Source organism: Amblyomma maculatum, chromosome 1 (assembly GCF_055883805.1).
Source record: "Amblyomma maculatum isolate TAMU_Amacu chromosome 1, ASM5588380v1, whole genome shotgun sequence".
NCBI classification, from domain to species: Eukaryota; Metazoa; Arthropoda; class Arachnida; order Ixodida; family Ixodidae; genus Amblyomma; species Amblyomma maculatum.
In genome coordinates this window covers 356655531-356676520 of record NC_139344.1, presented here as the reverse complement: position 1 = coordinate 356676520, position 20990 = coordinate 356655531, and the positions used below count along the sequence as shown (strand labels likewise).

The 20990-nt window shown below is 46.2% G+C and overlaps 1 protein-coding gene across 1 annotated transcript in view; it reads left to right on the top strand.

The window, feature by feature from the left end:
- Window positions 1-462: 462 nt before the first annotated feature.
- The window catches only part of LOC146207898 (uncharacterized), a 46871-nt gene continuing 26343 nt past the window's right edge, over window positions 463-20990 (top strand). The window contains exons 1-13 of the mRNA XM_084587181.1: window positions 463-571; window positions 7869-7932; window positions 8958-9046; window positions 10090-10418; window positions 11545-11649; window positions 12421-12720; window positions 13590-13787; window positions 15232-15412; window positions 16257-16382; window positions 17164-17351; window positions 17684-17968; window positions 19177-19350; window positions 19924-20195. Coding sequence (XP_084443307.1) covers window positions 463-571; window positions 7869-7932; window positions 8958-9046; window positions 10090-10418; window positions 11545-11649; window positions 12421-12720; window positions 13590-13787; window positions 15232-15412; window positions 16257-16382; window positions 17164-17351; window positions 17684-17968; window positions 19177-19350; window positions 19924-20195 — 2420 coding nt within the window. The remainder of the gene's footprint in view (window positions 572-7868; window positions 7933-8957; window positions 9047-10089; window positions 10419-11544; window positions 11650-12420; window positions 12721-13589; window positions 13788-15231; window positions 15413-16256; window positions 16383-17163; window positions 17352-17683; window positions 17969-19176; window positions 19351-19923; window positions 20196-20990) is intronic.

The following is a 20990-nucleotide window of genomic DNA, read 5'->3' as shown; positions in this document are numbered from 1 at the left end:
AACTTAATGTAATCCTCTACATCCCTTTTATATGAAGCTGAAAGCCATAATTTAGTTGGAGTTTCTGGCCTTGTTCCTTGGAATCAAAACATATCTAGCTGTACCGCCAAAAACGCTATACAAGGTTGTCAATCGATGTCTCTTTCGAGAACAACTTTCTGGACAGGGTGCGTCCTAAAGCCCTATAAACTTATAAACCTATATCCCTATAACCCTATAAGCCCTATAAACATGTACCACCTAATAGACTGAGGGCTGATATGCCCTTTATTCCAACGAGGGCTCCCAGCGTGGGTGACAGAAGAGCAGCGAACCAGGTGGAAGCGTCGCAATGCGAAGCAGGGCACGTCGCAAAATGCACTGGACGGGAACCGAGTGGCCTCTCCGTCACCGGGGCAACAGGCAAGGTCCGGGGTCCTGCGCCACGGGTCCGTCTTCAGTGTGGCGGTGCACCGCTTCAGGATGGACCCCTCGCGGTGCTTTGAACGGCGAATGGCGCCCTACGCGTTGCTGCTGTGCCTTCTTTTCACCCAGGCATGTCTACTACTCGCCTCGGCGCAAGATATCCTTGGTGGGTCCTTTTCCTGCCGTCAAGCTCTACTGAGCAAAGGACGGTTCTCAAGCTGTTTTCAGCATTTACATGTTATCAGTTTTCTTTAACAGCAGGCGACGTGATAGCTGTAACTTGTTCACATTTATAAAAAGTATGTAGCCTACGTCACGTGCTACAAGATTTTTACTAGGCTGCATGGATAGATTTGTGTGTCACCGCTGGCGTTACAAATTATTGATGCCGACATCAAAGACAGCCATCAGAGTTTGTTGGCTTAAGCACAAGGGGAATACGATAGAAGCTACAGTCTACTGCTCAGTGCCAGGTCTGCTTACAAGCAACATGCATTTTAGGTATATTTGACAAATGGCTTTCTTGATACTGATTCCGGACTATTATCGAATGAAGAAAATACTATGGGGTTTCCTTAGAAAGAAAGGAGAAGGAACACGCGCGAGTTGTGCGACTGCAGGATACGCGCTTACCTGCCTCTCACGCAACTCTCCACGTCTTGACAACCCTAAAAACAGCCACTACGGCAATGTAGTCGCAGCATAGCACCAACGTCTAACTCTCTCTAAAGAAGGTAACTTTGTGCGCGTTGACGGGACGTGATTCTGCGGAAGCATACACGATAACAAAATTTATTTAGTCTGATCAGTCCTCCCAGAAAGTACCGGCACCAAGGAAAAGCTAGGAGTCCAAAATGGCCAAGAGGGAACGTAGTTGATCGCGGCTAGATCTAAAAAAAGTATTACAAATCTGAAATGGAAAATGCAGCAGCAACATAGCCTTTTTGTCAGTTTGTTAGTTTTGCTAAGTTCTAGGGCCATGAATTTTCTGCAGTTAGTGTGTTTGTTGGTAAGGAGTTCCATTCATTGCTCCTGCTATATTATTTGTTTGTTACATTGGCTACATGTGGTTTTATTTTATTATAAACGTTAAACGCAACTCAAAACCAATTACTGTTCGTCAACTGTATTCTTTCTTTTTTAATTTTCGACTGCCAAATCGTGGAAACAGATCGCGAGCGCGAACTTTACATGAGTTGTCAGGTGTTGTTTTTTCTCTATTGCCTGTCTTCAACCCAATACGTACAACACAAATTAACACATACACTGGTTCCCTTGCATGTGAGGATTTTATAATCAAGCAGTCACATCCGGCGTCATCATATTAAAATTTCCTCAGGGAAAACAGAGGATTCATTGTCCCTTCAGCCATTCAGTAACTCGATCAGCTCTTTTCTGTGTTTCCACAAACCAGTGCATGTTTTCGAGGAAGTAGATTCGGGCTGGCCTTGCATCTGGTTCACAATGGTATGCAGCCATTCTCGAACGCCAAATACTGTGGAGGCCATTAAGCATTACTGTATCATAGGCACTTCCTCGTCGTTTAAGCACATTGGCAAAGCTTTCACACACCTCCATAGGCAACTAAATTTTTCTTATTCGTAACCTATTGGTTAGAACATTGTGATTCTCTGCGTTGCCCACCTGTCCAAACTTGAGAAGAACAGGTGTCTTTAAAGCCCTTCGTCACGATGCGATCAGCTCAAGCCTACCCTTTGCGAAGTCAGAGCCAAAACGGCGGGTTCGAATTAGGAATGTTAAAGATGCGGTACGTTTGCTTCGTGCCGTGCAATCGGGGTGCTTCAATGGTATGTGTAGTTTGGTTTAGTTTATGGAGTTTAAATACCAAAGCGACTCAGGCTAATGAGTAACGTCATAAGGGAAGGCTTCGGGAGTGTCGACGAGCCTGGGGTTATTTAATTCGCATTGACATCGCACAGCACACTGGCGCATTTATTTTCCCCTCCGTCGAAAAGCGGCCGCTGCGGCCGGGATTCGACCCCGTATCCTTGGGTACAGTAGTCGAGCTCCCTAACCACTGCGCCACCACGGCGGAGTGCAAGAGTTCTGTGTCCACGGGCTTATGGTTGTCATAAGTTTGACAAATTTGTAGCTTTACACTGCGTCGGTTGGACGGTGCTTCTTTTGCATTTTGAGAATAAGGCAATCAATCAGCTTTCAATACAGAGGAGCGCCGTTTCATTAGGCGCGAGCGTTCTCTCATTTTATTTTTGTTTTTGCTTTCTTCTACGGCAGTTTGGCGCAAGGATCCAACAAAGCGGAAAATGGCATAAAGGCAAGGACTCTTAGAGACAAAGTCGGTCCCGTCTACCCGTCCTGCGCTTTGTTTGCCCTCAAAAATGAGCCGATGCTAACCAGCCCAGTTTCCCACCCTGTGCACAAGTTTTATGCATCCGAAGTTGAACATGGGCTATGAGGAACGCCGTAGAGCAGGGATGGCCAATTAGTTTGCACCACCTAGAGATTACGTTTGAGGGGGTCAAGGCGATGCAGCTAACACATGACCGTGTTAACTGCAAAGAGCTGGGAGAGGCATTTGCTGTGCATTTGGTATGGTCCGGTTGATGACAATCTGAACTTTTTGAACATTAATTCGCTCACATCCCACAGCACAAGGTCCCTTTTGTTATTATTTCGCCTCCTCTGAAAACGCGGCCGCCGCGCCCGGTATCCGATCCCCCAACTTAGGAATCAATCCACTTGAAGAGGGGTTTTCACCCTTGGTGTCAAGTGCTACGATAGAGACGAAATATAAAAAGGGAAATATTTCAAAACGTCGCCAGCATACATTTGTCTAGGAGCCTTGCAGTATGTTAACTAATTTACTGTGGCGATAAAGCAATCTCTAAGCCAAACAAAAAATATATATGCACTGAAATTTCTCGTCATTGCAATTTTTTCTCGTGAAAATGTGCTGTTAGGAAGTGTGTAAAACAGTACAAAATAATGTCGCTTTTTTCTCGAGCTGTTAGTTTAACCAATGTGGACTATGTCGTAAACCCGAATCAATGGCAGTATACATTTGCTTCGCTATCTTGGTGATTGTAAAACCAGGAGCAGTCACAACTGATCAGTGAGGTGGCTTGTCAAGGTACAAGTTTCCAATTAGTGGGGCCTTTGCTTAGTGTGTATATAGCTATCTTGAAATGAAAAACGCATGCGGGTGACCAGCTCATGTCCGCGTTAGGGCTGGCAATAAAGAGCGCAGACGAAGGAGTTTGTACAGAGAGCTGCATAGCTACCTAGATGCCGAATCCTGACAGTGTTTTGGTTTCAAAGTTATCGGCAACTTTCTTTGCTACAGCACGCTTTACTCTATCGGACAGATTGAAGCGACCGACGAAGCTCGAATTTTTGCAGCTGATTTGCTGCAGGCGTGGGACTGTAGTTGGAGTCGTACATCAAGTTATAGCTTCAGGCTTTCTTGCGAAAGCAATAACATGAGCGTTTAGGACAAGCTTATATTTTACGTTCCGAGCGAAGAAAATTGCTGCCGAGGTACCAGCAACGTTTCTTGTTTTCTTTTTAGATTGTCTATAACACGTCACGCTGCTCAAAGCCATCTTTAGTACTTGTCTTATCTTTGTTGGCGGCAGTATCCGCATTTCACGCTTTGCCCTAGCCCTGAATCTTAAGTTTGGAAATGCCATGAGCCGTACGATGCGCAGAACCGAGACAGAAAAATAGCTGTCTCGTTATGTGCAAATGGACGACGGTGTATATCTCTCCTTGTAAATCGCCTGTTAAAAGGGCCTGATGACCTATACGATTCTGTGTATTATGATCCAATAATCAGCAGTGTAGTGATAGAACAAAGTTTGAAACTGCAAGCGAACTTGTTAACATGAAGTGAAACTTTTAGTGAAGGATATTCCAATTTAATTCTGGATCAACCATTTACGCGAAGAAAATTTAAAGTTGACGCATAATTGGTACTTTAGTATATGTTCATTTAACACTTTTAACAATAGATACTAAGGAGCAGTGTCTATTTCTCGTTGTGATCAGTGTTTTTTTGTTTTGTTTTTTGTGTGCACGTCTTGGGGCTGAGTATGCCAAGAGCAAATGTATATAATAATGAATGCTGTGAGCGCTAAGATAGCATGAAGCGTTCGTAAAGTGTTGCCCATTGTCTCCTTGTCTGTAGCATTGAGTCTGTATTGGGCTGAAATGTCAATATTTCAAGAAAAAAAAATCCGGAAGGACAGGTAGGAAGCATACCGTCTGTTGCAAAGATGCTACTCATCCTGATTCTTTTTGCCTAATTTTCTTAAACCCAAACCTCATCAAGAACGAAAAATGTTCACTGTCGTCGCTGTACCGGCTTTCGCAAAACCAAAGGCGACGGGCATCTGTGCGATATTCTACCCACCACCACGCCACCCTCGCATGTATACGGAAGCTTCAGCACCGATTCGAGGCGCCGCCTCTTTTGGGGAGGACCAGCTAGAGGGCACCACGGTGTGTTTTAATGAGCGCATACACGCAGTAACGCCATCTACTATCTGGATCACAAATGGCACAAATCGAATAGCCGGAAAAAAATCTGTAAACCAATAATACCATTACTTCAACTGCTTGTAAACAATTTTTCATATTTGTAGCTTGCTGTGTGCATAGTGAGGAGCGGCTTGATTCCAACTGTGATTATTTTGAATAGTCCATAACCACATCGTTTCCGTTTTGTTTTTTTCATGGCGAGCGGCAATTTCTTTCAATCGAGTCACCTGTTTTCGCACGCAGGCACTTATTGGTGCCGATCACGGACATATTCCGACAGATAATGCAACGTCCATCAGGTACAACGAACGCAAGCAGGTATTCGGAGAGGAAAAACTAATCTCCGATATTGTTTCCGACCGCCTGGCTATGCCCATATCGCCTCGCTGCAATCAGATGGAGCTGGCTAGAGGGGAAGCGGAGGCGCACCGCAGAGCTGCTGCTCGGCAGTCGAAGCGGCGTGCGTGCCGACTGAAGCATGGCCGCGACGGTCTTCCAAGCATGACGCTTAGGCTGCCGCAAGCACGCAAACAACCCAACGCGTGGGCCCCACAAGCCCCCTCCCCCCTATCCTCTCACCTCAAGGTCAGGCAACCTGAAGGACACTCGGACCGCGGCTGTGACCGCTGCAATGTCGGATCGATGGGCAAACGTCTACCCGTCGCGCCGTTTGTTTAGCACAGAGTCAAAGGAAAATGATGTCAACTCTTGTTGAGCCCAGGAAAGTGCTCATGAAGGGAAGAAAAAAGAAAACAACCTCCTATGAGCTAATTTTTTGTAGATGGCTTACACGTGACATCATGGGCACCATCTTTGAACAGTGATACTAGCTTCGGAAGTGGGACAGGAGATAATAATAATAATAATAATAATAATAATAATAATAATAATAATTGGTTCATAGGAAGGGAAAGGCGCAGTATCTGTCACACTTGCTATGTGGACACCTGAACCGCGCCGTAAGGGAAGGGATGAAGGTGGGAGTGAAAGTGGAAAGAGAGAAAGGGGAGCCGTAGTGGAGGGCTACGGAGTAATTTCGACCACCTGGGGATCTTTAACGTGCGCTGACATCGCACAGCACACGGACGCCACTTCGTTTCGCCTCCATCGAAGCGCAGCCGCCGAGGTCGGGTTCGAACCCGGGAGCTCCGGACAGTAGTCGGGCGTCTTACCACTGTACCACCCCGGCGGGGCAGACAGGAGAGGTGGTGATGACGGAATTAGACAAACGTGCATGTTCCCGTCGCAGCACTGCTGGCCATAAACTTGGTTGACACTATGGCTTCGTTGCAAACTATGCTCATCAGTTACCACAGCATTTACGCTGGAACACTGAGCTTGCAGAGTCTGCCTGCAGTCAGGCGCACAAGCGCTAGTCAACAGGCCTAATTATGTGTGCTTGTAGCACTGCAATACTGCACGAGTAGTAAGCATCAGCGAAAGCAGTGCTACTTTAGCAGCCGTTATTGTCTACCTAGATATAAGTGTATGTCTTAAGTGTTATCCCGGAAAGCTCTAGCAGGTGAATACAGTGGGTTTATGTATAGAAAACAAAATTAACAAGCAACACGGTACAACAGAAGCTAGACGCACTCGCGTGTACTCGACACACTGAGAAATGCGGCGGCAAAGACACCGAGCAAACTTTTCCTTGAACAGTCTCTTTCACCTAATCCCAGCGTTGAAAAAGAAATGACCAGAAATTCTCGGGATGCTGAAAACACGTGGAGACGACCTGAAATCAGCCCGTACTAATAGAGTACCCCGTATGTTCAAATGATTAGCCGAAAATAAAGATATAATGAGCCGGAAAAGTCACAAAATGCGATGCATCTCTTGCTGCCATTGGCCTTTGCCGCAAAGAAACTGCGATGAAGTCAACACATTTTGTTTCTCAATGCTGCCGCAGTGCGGTGTACTTTTCTTTGCAGTATGGATTACTGATCGCTCCCTGTACGATGGCAGCTGGGCCTTATGTACTTCCATCTGTTTTGTTTTCTTTGTAGGTTTTAATGTGCCTTTTTTTTTCCTTCCGCGTGGGGGTTAAAAATGGTAAGAGAACGCTCTATATATGCAGCCTTAACTGAGCTTCATTTCTCGCTTTTTTCCACTCATCGGCGTGAATAACTACCAACGCGATCAGGCGGTAGCAGATTCTGTTGACACCACAAGAATCACTACGTTCCGTAGACCTTAATCACTTAACAACCCAGGCTGCCTCAGTTATCTGCTTTGCCATAAGAATATATAAATCTACCTTTAAGAGCTCTTCATGGCATGCATTCACGTCGAAAGCAAACACCACACAGAGTAGCCGCCTGAGTGCGCTGATTGTCATGTTATTGGAAATTTGGAAATTCCGTGACATACTATGTCATTGGGCACATGCAGCATTGAAACTCTTTGAAACTCACACACATATGGATGGAAGACCTGTCGTTAAGGGGTGCGCGCCACAGGGACAGAGAGGGAGAAAAACGTATTTAATGAAAGAAAAAGGCAGAGGCCACATGGATCTCTGCAAGGCACCGTTTGCCTGCTTGGGAACCGACAAATTGGGGGAGGGTTGCCCACATTCCGTTACAGTTCCTTTCAGATGCTTTTCTCCAAATAGTGACTATAGCAGTGGATATTGTGTGCTCGACTATGATGAGATCACTGAGCCAAAACAAAACGCTTCTCTTTAATTATTGTTTAAAGTATAGTTATGGCCTAGTAATTTCTGGCCGATTAATCACAATGCTAATGCTAGCAGTTACCAGAAACAGCTTGCAGAAAAAGTTTAAATGGCGCCTGAGAGCACCGTTATTTAATAACCCTCTTTCGTCTGCTTCTGGCGTCCCGCAAATATCCCGGTAGAATTCAGGAAATTTGTCAGGTCTGGAAAAAGAAGCATGTGTCCAGCTTGGAATCGAACGGATATTTAATTTTACCAAACGCAGGAGCAGCAGACGGGCGCAGCTGTACCAGGATCGTGGAGGGATGCCTCGAAGGCGACTGCAAAGTGTAAGCCACGCCACTGCCACGCAGACGAATGATTCCATGTTCATCGGCACACTTGCATCGTATTACATTAGCATCTTTACGAAACCATACTGCATGGCCGCAGGGACAACACGCGCGCCTCACCGTGTAACAGTTTTGTACGCATCTTCAGCGCGTGTTCCAGCGATGCACGCAAACTGCGCCATGGCGTGTCAAGAGGCGCCACGCTAGATTCCCATTATCACATTTTAACGGCACCCAACGCTGCCGAGTGGAACTTCCAGTTGGCGCAGCTTCGTTTGCATTCTTTCGTCCTCTCTCTCTCTCTTTCTTTTTTCTTTGTTTCGTCGTAACTTTGCTGCCATACTTTGTCGGCACGCTCTCCACTCCTGAAAAGACTCAGCTACACGCAGGTCGCAACGTGCCATCAATTATGCACGCATAATAACTTCGAGCAGTCAAGGATATGGAAGGTGAACGTATTTGCTATAATAAACGTGCTGGAGCGACAAGTTTGACGTTACCTTTTAGTCCAAATCAGTCTTTTTTTTTTTCATTCCTCCAAAAAAAATATAATATTAAAACACAAAAATATTGGCCTTCTGAAAACTTCTAGCAATCTGCTGTACATAGGGCACAAACTCCTTTCACAAACCTGCCTCACAAAGCTTCGTCGCACACACTAAGACAAGAGGACACATTTGCAGTGACATATTCTGAGCTGTCAATTTTAAATAGGAAGACAGTCTTTATTTGCTGGCTACCGTTACCTGTGAGAGTTGCGCGCCAATAGCCAGCCTCGCCAACAGCATGGACAGGTAAGCTTTATTATAGCTTACGAACAAGTCGGGCACTGATATTACTAGAAGCAAATGCGTGAAATGTTGATTCATTGCTTCAAGCATGCGTCATTATGCATGACTCTTGGTGCGCGCTTATTTTTGTCATTGTTGTGAACACGAGCCGCTATACGTTTACCTCAGTTATGTACAAATAAATTAGTGCTCGGCTCACTGAGTATACAATTATTGCATTCCTCTTCTCAGGACAATGCCTTGCGTCAACGGAGCTTGCGACGGGCTTGGCCGCTGCATTTGCAAGCCGTGCTGGGAAGGTGACTCTTGTGACGAGTTCGGTAAGGCATATGCTGAAACGTTTCGAATCTATCTGAGCCGGTATGGCAGAAGACTGCCCTGCCACGCACGAATTTCAAATCACCTCTTGTGCCCAGCATAGTTTACGCCATTGCTTGACAGCTCGAACTCCGACTGGTCACTTTACTTTTGCTAATACGACGAAAAGACGTTTTAAAAAATTCGGGCATATGTGTATTGCACGTGGTTGTCCTGTTTCGCTTTCATAGGAGTCTAGAAAGAAATGTTGCTGGGCAACTCATTTTCAAGAACACGCGCTTAAGTTTAACAGAGAGAAAAAAACACACAAAATTTAAGTTGTTTGACATGCACATATCAATGAACCACTTGCGAGGATAAGACAGCGACGCTTGCTGTGCGGTTGACACACGGCATCACTTCCTGAGATGTATGCAACTCTTTCAAGCAGCTCAAAAAGCGATACGCTTAGAAGTTTTTGTTCTTGTATCTCAGTAATGCTTTTTCTTTAAAAGGAACTTCAGAACACGCATAGTGCTCTGTCATGCCCACTGTTTAGGTTTGTTCTTCGTTGTATGCACTTTTCAATCATCCTACTAAAACTTTTATTTAGCTTATTACCATCATTTGGGACAGCAGCACGTCAAGAGCTGTGGGTGGGCACGTAGACAAATATTTCTTTCTTCTAATGAGGAGATTTCTGTTCTTTGTCTACGTGCGTTACACTAGACCGTATTCTGTAGTATGACTCTACTACTCTGGTCACCGCACTTTGCACGACTTTTGCACACCCGAGGGTCGTCCATGAGCTGCCACTAGTCTATAATAGCCAGCTCGCGTAAAATGCTTGCACACATCTTATACCTTCGTTGTCAGCCAATGGCGCTGTTCGGTTTTCCTCTCCCGGTCTGGAGCGTACAGGAGTCATCCTATCTCGCGTTTTCTTTATTAGTTGTATGTGTGCGTGCATGTGATATGAAACGAAGAAACGAAGAAAGTAATCAATTACAGTGAGCAACTGTGCGCATAACCTGTTTGTATAACGTGTTATAATAACCCCCGCCAGTGGACCTGTACCCGCCGTCCTTCCCAAGCCGGGCCGAGGTGGTGGCCATCTCGGAACCAGACGTGTCTCGGCCCGTGTTCCGCGCGGCGGCTCGGGACCGTGATCTGGAGGACACTTGCGAAGGCCGCGAGCCATGCGCGTGCGCCATCACCAGCTACAGCATCGTGGCCGGCAACCGCTACCAGCTGTTCTCGGTGGACAACGTCACGGGCCATGTGACGCTGGACGACCCGCACCACCTGGTGGAAGGGGTGCCCTTCCCGGTCACCCTGGGCGCCTGGTCGCCCGGCAGCCTCGAGAACGACACTGACCCGGACTCGACAATGCAGGTTTGCAACGCACGATGCATCTCCTATCTGATGATATCCGGCAATACGACAACTGAGCAACGATATTCGATTCTGGGACCAAAACTTCTCTTAATTAGACCCACAAATCTTTAGTATTGGTCATTTTTTTCCTGCAGCAAAAAAGGAGAAAAAAAGTATCGAGTGTCAGCAGGCATGAAAATTTCCCTTTTCACCAAGTTTTCCTCCTAAAAGTTATGAAGAGAAGAAAATTTCTCGAATAGTACTTACCTGAAACTGAGGAACCACCCGATAAAAAGCAGTGCTTATGTATGAAGAGTTTGGTTAATATATCCCGCTGTCTAGCATAAGTTCAAGCTGATAAGCACTTTTCATTTTTAGTGAGTTGAAGACAACCTTGAGTAAGTAAAAAGGATGGAGCAAAAAAAAAAAACGAAACTTCACAGAAAGATCCAGAATTTTAATTTTTGCTACATAATTTCGGTCAAGGAGCAAAACTGAAACTGCGAACGATGATGGCGGCTGTAAAAAAGAATGTGGGTACAGCAGTCAAGTGCCCTAACCACTGCACTACCGTGGCGAGGCCATAACAGAACTCGTTTTTATTTAAAGTAGCAGCGACACTGGAACTCTGGCAGTGACATCCCATCTAAAAGTTCGTATCTTATCGATGTACCTCCACCAAATAAAAATGGGTTTATCCATTCATAAAACGGTGGATATAATTATGCGTAAACTGAGTGGCGAGTAACACAAAACACAGCCAGTCTAGACACCAAAGCGATCTAGAGCAACGCGGAGGCGCTTCCCCGTTCTCTATGCCATCTTTCTGAGGCGCGGCCGTTACGGTTCACTACACATTGATTAGCTTGAGTTTTACGGGTATAATATACAGCAATCGTGTAAGACCGACATTTGAACTAGTTTTTAGCAGCATCTTAGAAAAAAACAGCACACAATAATTAGGAAAAGTGTAGTCTTTCTTGTCCTGTTTAGTGTGCGCGTTTTCTTTTCTTTTTTTCATCTTTTTTTTTTTTTTTTTTTTGCTGAGATACAGAAACCGTGTCATGTCGATAGTCGGAGACAGCTTTATTTTGTGTCAAACACGAGTCTTAAAATCTAACACCTTAAAATGTTTGTCGCGCAGGTGACCTTCTACCTGGACACAGCCGAAGACCACGACGACCACAGCCACATGCTCACTGGTGATATTGACGGCACCAGTCATCATCACAACCGCACAAAACGGCAGGTAAGATTGAGCTAACAATGTTTCACTTCCCACCATTCGGAAGGTTTGTAGTCCATTTCCACGAAATGAACTGTACTCTGTAAAATAAAAAAAAATAGTGAGCCTAACCAATGAAGTTAATTAAAGGGCAAAGAAGGAAACCGGCGGGCATGACAGGTTTGATGACTACATTTCTGCATACCAAATCCAGCAATGGGTGTTCTAATCCGACCAATGAACATATGCATGCAACTTTAGTGCAGACCCACTATTTTTTATGCCCTGTAGGCCAGTCATCTGCACGGTTTTCTTTTTCTTCGTCTAAGATGGAGCTATTACTGACAATCTACGTGAGCCTTTTAAGAATAGCTTTTAGACACATTTTCTGCGTTTCAAGTACAATTCAGTACTTAAAGCACCCCTAATGACGAACAGGCCTAGAAAGGCGATGACTGTCATTCCCCTCAGCCTACAGAGGTTGGAAGCTTTCCTTAGGTTGACGGCTGCACGGCTGAAACACAAACAATGTTGTCCGAAGAATTTTGACCCAAGTCTGCTTTGCAGAGGCCTGCATCTAAGCACATTGCAAAGAGTCGGTGCTTTCAGCCGCCCGAATTTCAGACGCTATTGTTTATTTTAAGAATCGGGGTCGAAATACGGCCTTAAGTGAAGTTAAGAAGCGTTGGAAAGTGACCCACCAGAAGAACTCTGCTGTTACATTTCTCTTTCTCCCTCTTTGATACTTTCAATGTAATGCGTCGCATTATCGGCCACGGCCGGTACCGAACGCAGGCTCCGCCTTCAGCGACGGACTCTGAGAACTACCGCACGGACTTCAAGCTGAACATCGTGAGCGGTGATCCGGCCGCCATGGAGCTTGGACGCGTGCTCGAGTACGAGCTGCAGATCACCATTCCGCCCACGGAGAGGCTGGACCTGCTTGTCGACATATTCACCAAGGACGTGATCGCCGAGAACTACGTGCCGCCGCTGGCTATCTTCGACGTGCGGACCGACCTGCCGCCCGAGATGACGTTCAGCGTCGGCGAGCCCACGCCAAAGATGATCCTGAGCGAGTCCGTCAAGAACGTGGTGCGTCTTTTGTCTGCCCTTCCCACCGGATCACACAGCGCTCCCTACTTAGCTTTCTCCGCTTCGGGGTGCTCTGTGAGACAAGTTCACTTGGCTGGCGATAAAACTTCTGCACTGTGAATGAAAAAAGGACGAAGTCAGTTCATTTGCAAAAAAATATTGCTCCTTTTTCTGGAATGCAAGGAAGATTGGTATGGAGGGATGCCGTGACCTGTAGTACTTTTGTGTTCCATACAGTCCTAAAATAATTTATTCTCGCAAAATTAATATGGCATTTACAGAAGCATACTAGAGTCACCCTAGGTCGATAGCGTTGTCATTCTAGCGTTCACTGTTTCACGCAAGTTGAATGTCCTGCAAAAAAGCGTGTTCGTGCTTCCTGTTGCTAGCCAGTGCTAGTTCTGTGATTGATTGTTGAATTGCTTGATGCGGTAATCCTTGCAAACTGTGATGTTGGTCGTTACCGCTTTCATTGCATTGTAAAGAGGAGAGTGACTGCACATGCTACCTCTCAAAACACCTTGCTGTGTAAAACCTATAATTTCTGTGGCAGCTATTCTTCGGAAGCTGTTATCAGTACACTTGTAGTGTTTATGACGCTGTGAAATGGTCGAGTGAAGATGTACAAGATGTCATCGTTTTGAGAGTGGCATTGTATTTATTTGTCCGGAAGTCGCAAATGCTTCCTTGTAGTCAATTCGTGCTCGAGATGAGTGGCTGCAGAAGAGCGTGAGATTTATGGCCTCGGCCGGTAAACAGTGCAGTGATTTTTACTCGCACTAAAGCCGCAACACGGTTTGGCCTAGTCAGAAACAGCAGGTGCATATTTTTCATGGATTAATGTGTTCACGTGGACCTTTTGGGCCCAGTACGACCGGGTGGTGGTCGAGTTCGGCAACATCGTCAACCCGGACACGAGTCGCAACATCCTGCTGCGCTTCTCGGTGACCGCCGTGCGCACGCGCACGACGTCCAAGACCCACTACGTCACCGTGGGCGCCGAGTTTGACTTCGAGACGTACGTCTGGGTAGGCCAGACCGAGGTCACCCTCAATCCAGCGAAAGCGGTGAGCCCTGCAAAACGTGGTGCTTGCATTTGCATGCATAGGACCGCCATTCTTACGGACTAGTGGAATATTTCGCTCCGCGTGTCGTGTATACTACATCGATTTACAAAAGGGGAATTTGCTTACTTACAAGCTGCATTCAAATGTTTGCTGTCTTTTTTTTTTTTTTCTTGCTGGATTTCATTTCCTATTCGTGTTGTCAAGCACAAGAATACTTTAGAAGCTTATGCACCCAGCGATTGCACAATGGCCCACTTATCAACAGCACACAAAAAAATTGTATTATTCCTGCCTGCTTTTCTTGGTCTCAATAGGTGTTGCCTCCTTCATGCGCATTTCTGTAGCATGTTATCTGCTTGTTTAACGTTGATGCCCCAAGATCTAGGGCTACTCTACTTGCAGTAGGATGGCAAGATGGGCTAGTTGGGTTATGTTCATCTTGAGGAAATATACAGCGCGAACAGAGACGACGGACGAGGAAGTACACAGTGCTAGTGTTGTGTACTTCCTCGTCTGTCGTCTCTGTTCGCGCTGTATATTTCCTCAAGACGAACTACTCTACTTGATTTGGTTAATTTTTTTATTTCCAAATATTTCGTTGAAATAGTGTTTTCGGACACTGCGAGGAAGAAGTCAATTCGTTCGCGTTGTTCACCAGCCCATGCGGCATGTATTGCATTTCACGGCAGTATGGTACCTAGACTTATTCAGAATTTACCTGTTTTGCCTGAATGCAGCACATCTTGCAATCATATGCCTTCGACCCCTGGTGTCAAGATACAGACTGCCATGGTCTCACAAATGCTATTATATAAAAAAAAAACTTATCTTGGCAGTACCGCTTGCAAGGTTATTTCGTGGCAATTTTTTTTTTCTTTTTCATTTTCAAATTCCACGTTCTGTCCCGCAAAAGGTTAAGTCGAGAAGAAGCTAAAAAAGGGCTGCAGTCACTAATTTTGCGCACACTTGGCAATAGTGTCTAATGGAATACCCACTTTGTATTGGATCTTCTGAAATTTATCTATGCAAATGGACGCACGCGTGCAAATGCGAGCTTACGGACAAATGATAGTCCTGGGTTCTGAAACGTTACACGTCTAGCTGCCACCAGGGAATTTTGATTTGCTGCATTGTTCCGTATGTCTTATGCACGCTATTGCGCTGATGTAAAGCGCGACCCACAAGAAAGCCATCCCCGACACGTTGCAGTTAAAACAGAGAGGGACTGTATTTACACTGAATTCCAAGTATTCGTTTTTCTTTTTTTTTTATACTGCAGACTGCACTGTGCGTGCAGGCTGCTTTGGAAACATTTTGTTACAGTTGTGAACAAACCCCGGGCAAGTAGAGAGTGGGTCGGTGGCCGGGGATATTTAAAGCTGAGAGCATGCGGTAGCTTTCCTAACACCTCATGACATCTCGCACCACCTGGTACGCGTCGCAGAACGAGGATGAGAAGAAACTCGAGGTGGACGTGACCGGCCCGAGCGAAATCGCGCTAGACAGCGCAGGCATCTACACCGTCGACATGTTCCTCAAGCTACGCTCGGACCGGGTCACCATCTCCGTCACGGGGCCCACCGACCTCGAGGACTTGCTTGCCGTCGGAAACCTGGGAGTCACCAGTAAGGGTCACATTGCATCCTCCTGATGTACTGCTCGGGTCTTGGTTTCCTCATTTCCGGCTTCGCTGGTTGAGAAGCGCAAGAGTTGAATGCGAATATTGAGACTGCTCTCTGAAATGATTCAGGCGCTTTTAACACCCCTTTTCTTTCCGCGAATACTTTTTTTTAGAGTTGGTTTTGGAGGAAAGAAAGGCGCAGTATCTCACTTCTCAGTGAACACTGACGCTTGTCGTAGGTGCATAAGTCGGCGGTTGAAATCTCTATAGCAAACCATCCTACAACTTGACTAGGAGATGGATGCTAAATGTGAAGCGAAATGGTATGACGTCACCCTGAACGCTGCACAGAGAACGATTGCGTCACAGTTTCGATTCGAAATCAGGTGCCTGTTTTCTCTGACGGCGTTTTTAGCCATTTTGGTTACGGCGGCGGTGACGTTAACCTAAAATTCGGCAATAATAGATATCAAGAGAGAGTAGAAGTAAGACCTTCTGGTCTACGCACTGCATGAGTACCGGTGAGGTGTCATATACTATATCAGGCATACATTTTACCGCCGGTCTCGCCTACATTACGTGCCACAAGGCATATAGACTCATTTTGCCCCTAGCTAAGCGCATGCATACTGTCGGGGTATAGCTTCCTTCTTTCCAATGTTAAATATTTTGCACTGTGCAAAGGCGCAAGGAACGACTACAAAAATAAGGAATACGGAAGGCACTCACGGGCGCTGTTTGTTTTATGTATTTCTCCCTTGTTTCTTCGTTCTTTGCACTTTTTCACCGTGCCGTACCGACTAGCCCTCCATGTCGCTCTGTTGAATGTCTTGCAATTTCACTTACAGGTTTCAGCGGAAATTACAGGGCCATACCCAACGATGTCAACCACTACAAGACGGTGCTCACGCCATCAGCCACACAGGAGACGTACAGCGCCGCAAAAATTGACATGGGCCTCATCACAAGCACGGGTGACTGCCCTCTTTCTTCAGTCGCTTGCAGAGCTTTTCAGTTTTTCAGTTTTTCAGTTTCTAGGTTGGGCAAGACAAAGCACAGTTATATCGGGTTATGTATGTTTGCCGATTATCCGCATTCTGTGAAGTCTGCAAATACCACATGTTTAATTTCCACTCCAAAAGGACAGATGTCAGAAGAGGGTTCAACGAAATATGCTTCAATTTCAGTGCCAGGCATAACAGGAGGGTATGACATACTTATGCACACTTGCTACCTTGGCGAGAAAAAGAGGCTCTCCAATGAAGAACTGAGATTCTAGTCGGCGTGTTAAGAAAAATGACATGCTCTGATTACATTGCCTATGGGAACAAGTACTTTTGCGAGCGGCTAGAAAGATAAGGACGCGCACGCCAAGCAGCTTTTGATAGCAACATTGAAAGCGTCAATGAAATATATAACAAATAATCTGTTTAAAGATCTCGGCTCATAAGCTGCTCATTTACTGTTGTCTCAACGAATATTTGCTGGAAAGGTTGGAGGGAAAACGAGGGACAAATGCGATGTGTACTATGTGCTCGATATTTGTTGTGGGTATGATTCGTAATAATCGTAAGAGTAATAATCGAGGATAAATCCAACTTTCTTCATAGAGCTGTCCCGCTATATTTCTGATGTGTCCCGTCCGTAATGTTTTTTTCTGCCATTTTTGTCAGCAAATACACGCATTAAAATGAACTGAATGGCCCAGAACTAAGACTAACCCTGTGCATTGGTTGGCCGCGTGTTTTCTGACAGGTTCGATTTACCAGAAGGCGCGAATCGACGAAAACAAGATCAGCTTCACCTTCGCCCTGTTCGCACTGAACAAGCCGGAGTACGTGGGAGAGACGAAAACTGTCACTCTGGAGATTAGCGTGGCCAACAAGGTCATGTACAAGGAGCCAATCTACGTCAATCTCACCGAGATCAACCCCGATGAACCGGTACGTTTTGCGCCGTCCTGTGGGGACTGATCAACTAACCACAGCTGGGTTAACTTCAACCATTATATGAGCAAAATAACTTTGTGCAGTACACCAAGATCTCAGACAAATAGCTGCTAGCTTCCATGTATAGTAAATTTTGGACTTCCATAAAGAAAGAGAGACTTCGTCAGCTAATAGGCACTTTTGGCAGATATAAGCTGCTATATGTTTGATTGGAAGGAAACTATTGCATGGTACTTTAACCGGGTGGAATCACTGAATACTTGAGATCAGTTGTAAGTGGGTAGAAAAAAGACGTTTTGGCCGCACCCCGGTGGCGGCGTACGCAGACAAACAACGTGGAAGACGTGCTTCCGATGACGGAGCTGAGCAAGGCGACACTGGGAAGCCTGCTCAAGTTCACGCTCCACCTCAACGTCACTTCGGGCGGCTTCACAGCCATCCGCATCATGGCGGAGGCCGACCCTGAAAGCCCGATGCAGCTTTGCTCGGCGCGCTTCGATCTCGAGGCCAGCGGTTTCAACCTGCCTTGGGTGAACACCAGCTCAGCTGAAGCCACGCTCGAAAACGATCACTACGTAGTCGACCTCGGGCGCGTCTACGTTTCTCAGCAGGTGAGCCCATTGTAAAGGCGCCTGTTCTAGGGCGCACAGACTGCACAACATCCTTTTGACGGATTTCCCAAATCTATTTATTTATTTTATTTATTTAGAACATACTGCAGGCCTACAGTAGGCCCAAGCAGGAGGGGCGAATACATAATATACGCAAAAAGAACAGGATTAGCAAAATTGAAAAAATGTTAAATACAAGTTGTGACACAAAATACAACAATAAATACAAGGCTCAGATGCAAAATACAAAAAGTAAACGTAGAAATAAATGGCTCTCAAATAAATGCTGTGAAGAAAAATTGGGTCATCATCATCGTCATCATTACCACCACCACCAACAAATCTGGCCTCATTGTAGGGCAAAGTTCTCTTTCTCGTAGGGATCTGTTCTAGGGCGCACAGACTGCACAACATCCTTTTGACGGATTTCCCAAATCGATTGGGTCATCATCGTCGTCATCACCACCACCACCAAGAAATCTGGCCTCATTGTAGGGCAAAGTTCTCTTTCTCGTAGGGATCTGTTCTAGGGCGCACAGACTGCACAACATCCTTTTGACGGATTTCCCAAATCGATTGGGTCATCATCGTCGTCATCACCACCACCATCAACGAATCTGGCCTCATTGTAGGGCAAAGTTCTCTTTCTCGTAGGGATCTGTTCTAGGGCGCACAGACTGCACAACATCCTTTTGACGAATTCCCCAAATCGATTGGGTCATCATCGTCATCATCATCACCATCAACGAATCTGGCCTCATTGTAGGGCAAAGTTTTCTTTCTCGTAGGGATCTAAATTTAGTCAGCACTTTGGCAGCCGCTGTCGTCACAAAGCTACGGACTTCCTTATGTCGCTTGTCTTATTGCAACCTAGTTAGCAACTTAGTTTTAAATCAATGTTGCTTACGTCCGAATCGTTTATTTTGATTTGCAAAATTTAGCATACAGCGAAGACGCTATGTAGGCGCCTAAGTTTTGAAAACAATGTTAGTTACGTGCAAATCTCTTTTCACCTAAGCCGTAAACGCAACGTATTATCACCGTTCAACCTCCAAAAACTCGTGGTGGATATGGTAGCTGTATAGAACTCAACCTTCATAGGAAACAACGGTACTGTTATTGGAGTTTGAAGAGCTAGTCAGCACTAGCTGCGTCATTGTTATCGGTCTTATATTTTGACGCGATGCTACGGGCCGGGTATAACGCAGCGTCCTGTGGGATCGGCCAAGGAGAACACGCTGGTGCTGGAAGTGTTCGTGTACGTGGACTACACGATGGACGTGAGCCTGAAGGAGGGCAACTTGTTCCCCATCAAGATGAAGGTTGGCAAGGGAGACGATGGCCTGCTGGTCCCGTTTGAAGCCCTCACACTCGAACCTAAGGTATGCCCTATACACTGTGAAGGGGCGTGTTCTCTAACGCGCAGTATCTGAACATTAGGTCAAATCAAGTGGTTTTCAATGCCTGTTAAACATAAACAGTAGTGACGCAAGCATTAGAAATCCTTCACAGCGACGAACACTGCGACATTACAAGGGTAATAATTTCTGTAGTCGCGCGGTGTTCATCGCCACCTAGATTATAGAAGACCTCATTTTTACCAACCACATTTCAAGCATAGACTTGGGAAGCAAATGAAAACCTAATTAAAAGGGCTGAAGTGCGCGAACTTCGATTGTTTTATGATAGCTTGTAATTGAAGTGATGTTCTCACAGCCGCAGTTCACTTTTCGTGCGTGCATTTCACCTTATCGCCTTTTCATGTCTTCACCATCAATCACAGCAAAACCTCCGGCGTCCACAAAATTCGTTTTGCACAAGAACAAGATTGCAGGGAAGACTTTGGCGAGTAATCTAACTAGGAGATTGTCATACGATTACACTTAACCGCTTCGCTTGGAGGCGCACTTCTAAACTACGCGGCAGCGTGATGTGACCGACGTCGTCGCTCGCAGCGCTACATGTACAACCCGGACGTGAAGATCCTGGACGCCGTTGGCTGGCGGGAGCTGTACGTAGGCGGCGCGGTGGCACTGGACGTGGTCATCTCCATGCCGGCAGGATCGACTCACTCCAACATCACACTCGACGTGGCTGGCCAGAACAACCCGAGCCTGCCCGGTCTGCACATCTGCCGTGCTCGCGTCTCATTCGTGGGGCGCGCATTGCCCTGCCTGCAAGCTGTGCTGAGCACCGTCAACTTGGAGGGCGTTAGCTACCCGAAACTGTGAGAACACTCATTGTTGTCGTTTATAGTGTACAGCTCAAGAGCTAAGCATGCATTCCTTGAGTTTTGTAATGGGGAATATTCGCGTGCAATCAAGGCGAATAGCATGTTTCCAGATGCTCCTACTTTGTTCGAAAGCAATGTTGGATTGATTCCACTGCGGCTCATTCGTGGGGTGCCACCCTGGTAAGGGTGGCACCCCACGGGCGAAATGGTACCCCCCAAGGGCGAAATTGCACTGAGACGAGTCAACAGCAGAAGTATAGTGAGTGAGTGAGTGAGTGAGTGAGTGAGTGAGTGAGTGAGTGAGTGAGTGAGTGAGTGAGTGAGTGAGTGAGTGAGTGAGTGAGTGAGTGAGTGAGTGAGTGAGTGAGTGAGTGAGTGAGTGAGTGAGTGAGTGAGTGAGTGAGTGAGTGAGTGAGTGAGTGAGTGAGTGAGTGAGTGAGTGAGTGAGTGAGTGAGTGAGTGAGTGAGTGAGTGAGTGAGTGAGTGAGTGAGTGAGTGAGTGAGTGAGTGAGTGAGTGAGTGAGTGAGTGAGTGAGTGAGTGAGTGAGTGAGTGAGTGAGTGAGTGAGTGAGTGAGTGAGTGAGTGAGTGAGTGAGTGAGTGAGTGAGTGAGTGAGTGAGTGAGTGAGTGAGTGAGTGAGTGAGTGAGTGAGTGAGTGAGTGAGTGAGTGAGTGAGTGAGTGAGTGAGTGAGTGAGTGAGTGAGTGAGTGAGTGAGTGAGTGAGTGAGTGAGTGAGTGAGTGAGTGAGTGAGTGAGTGAGTGAGTGAGTGAGTGAGTGAGTGAGTGAGT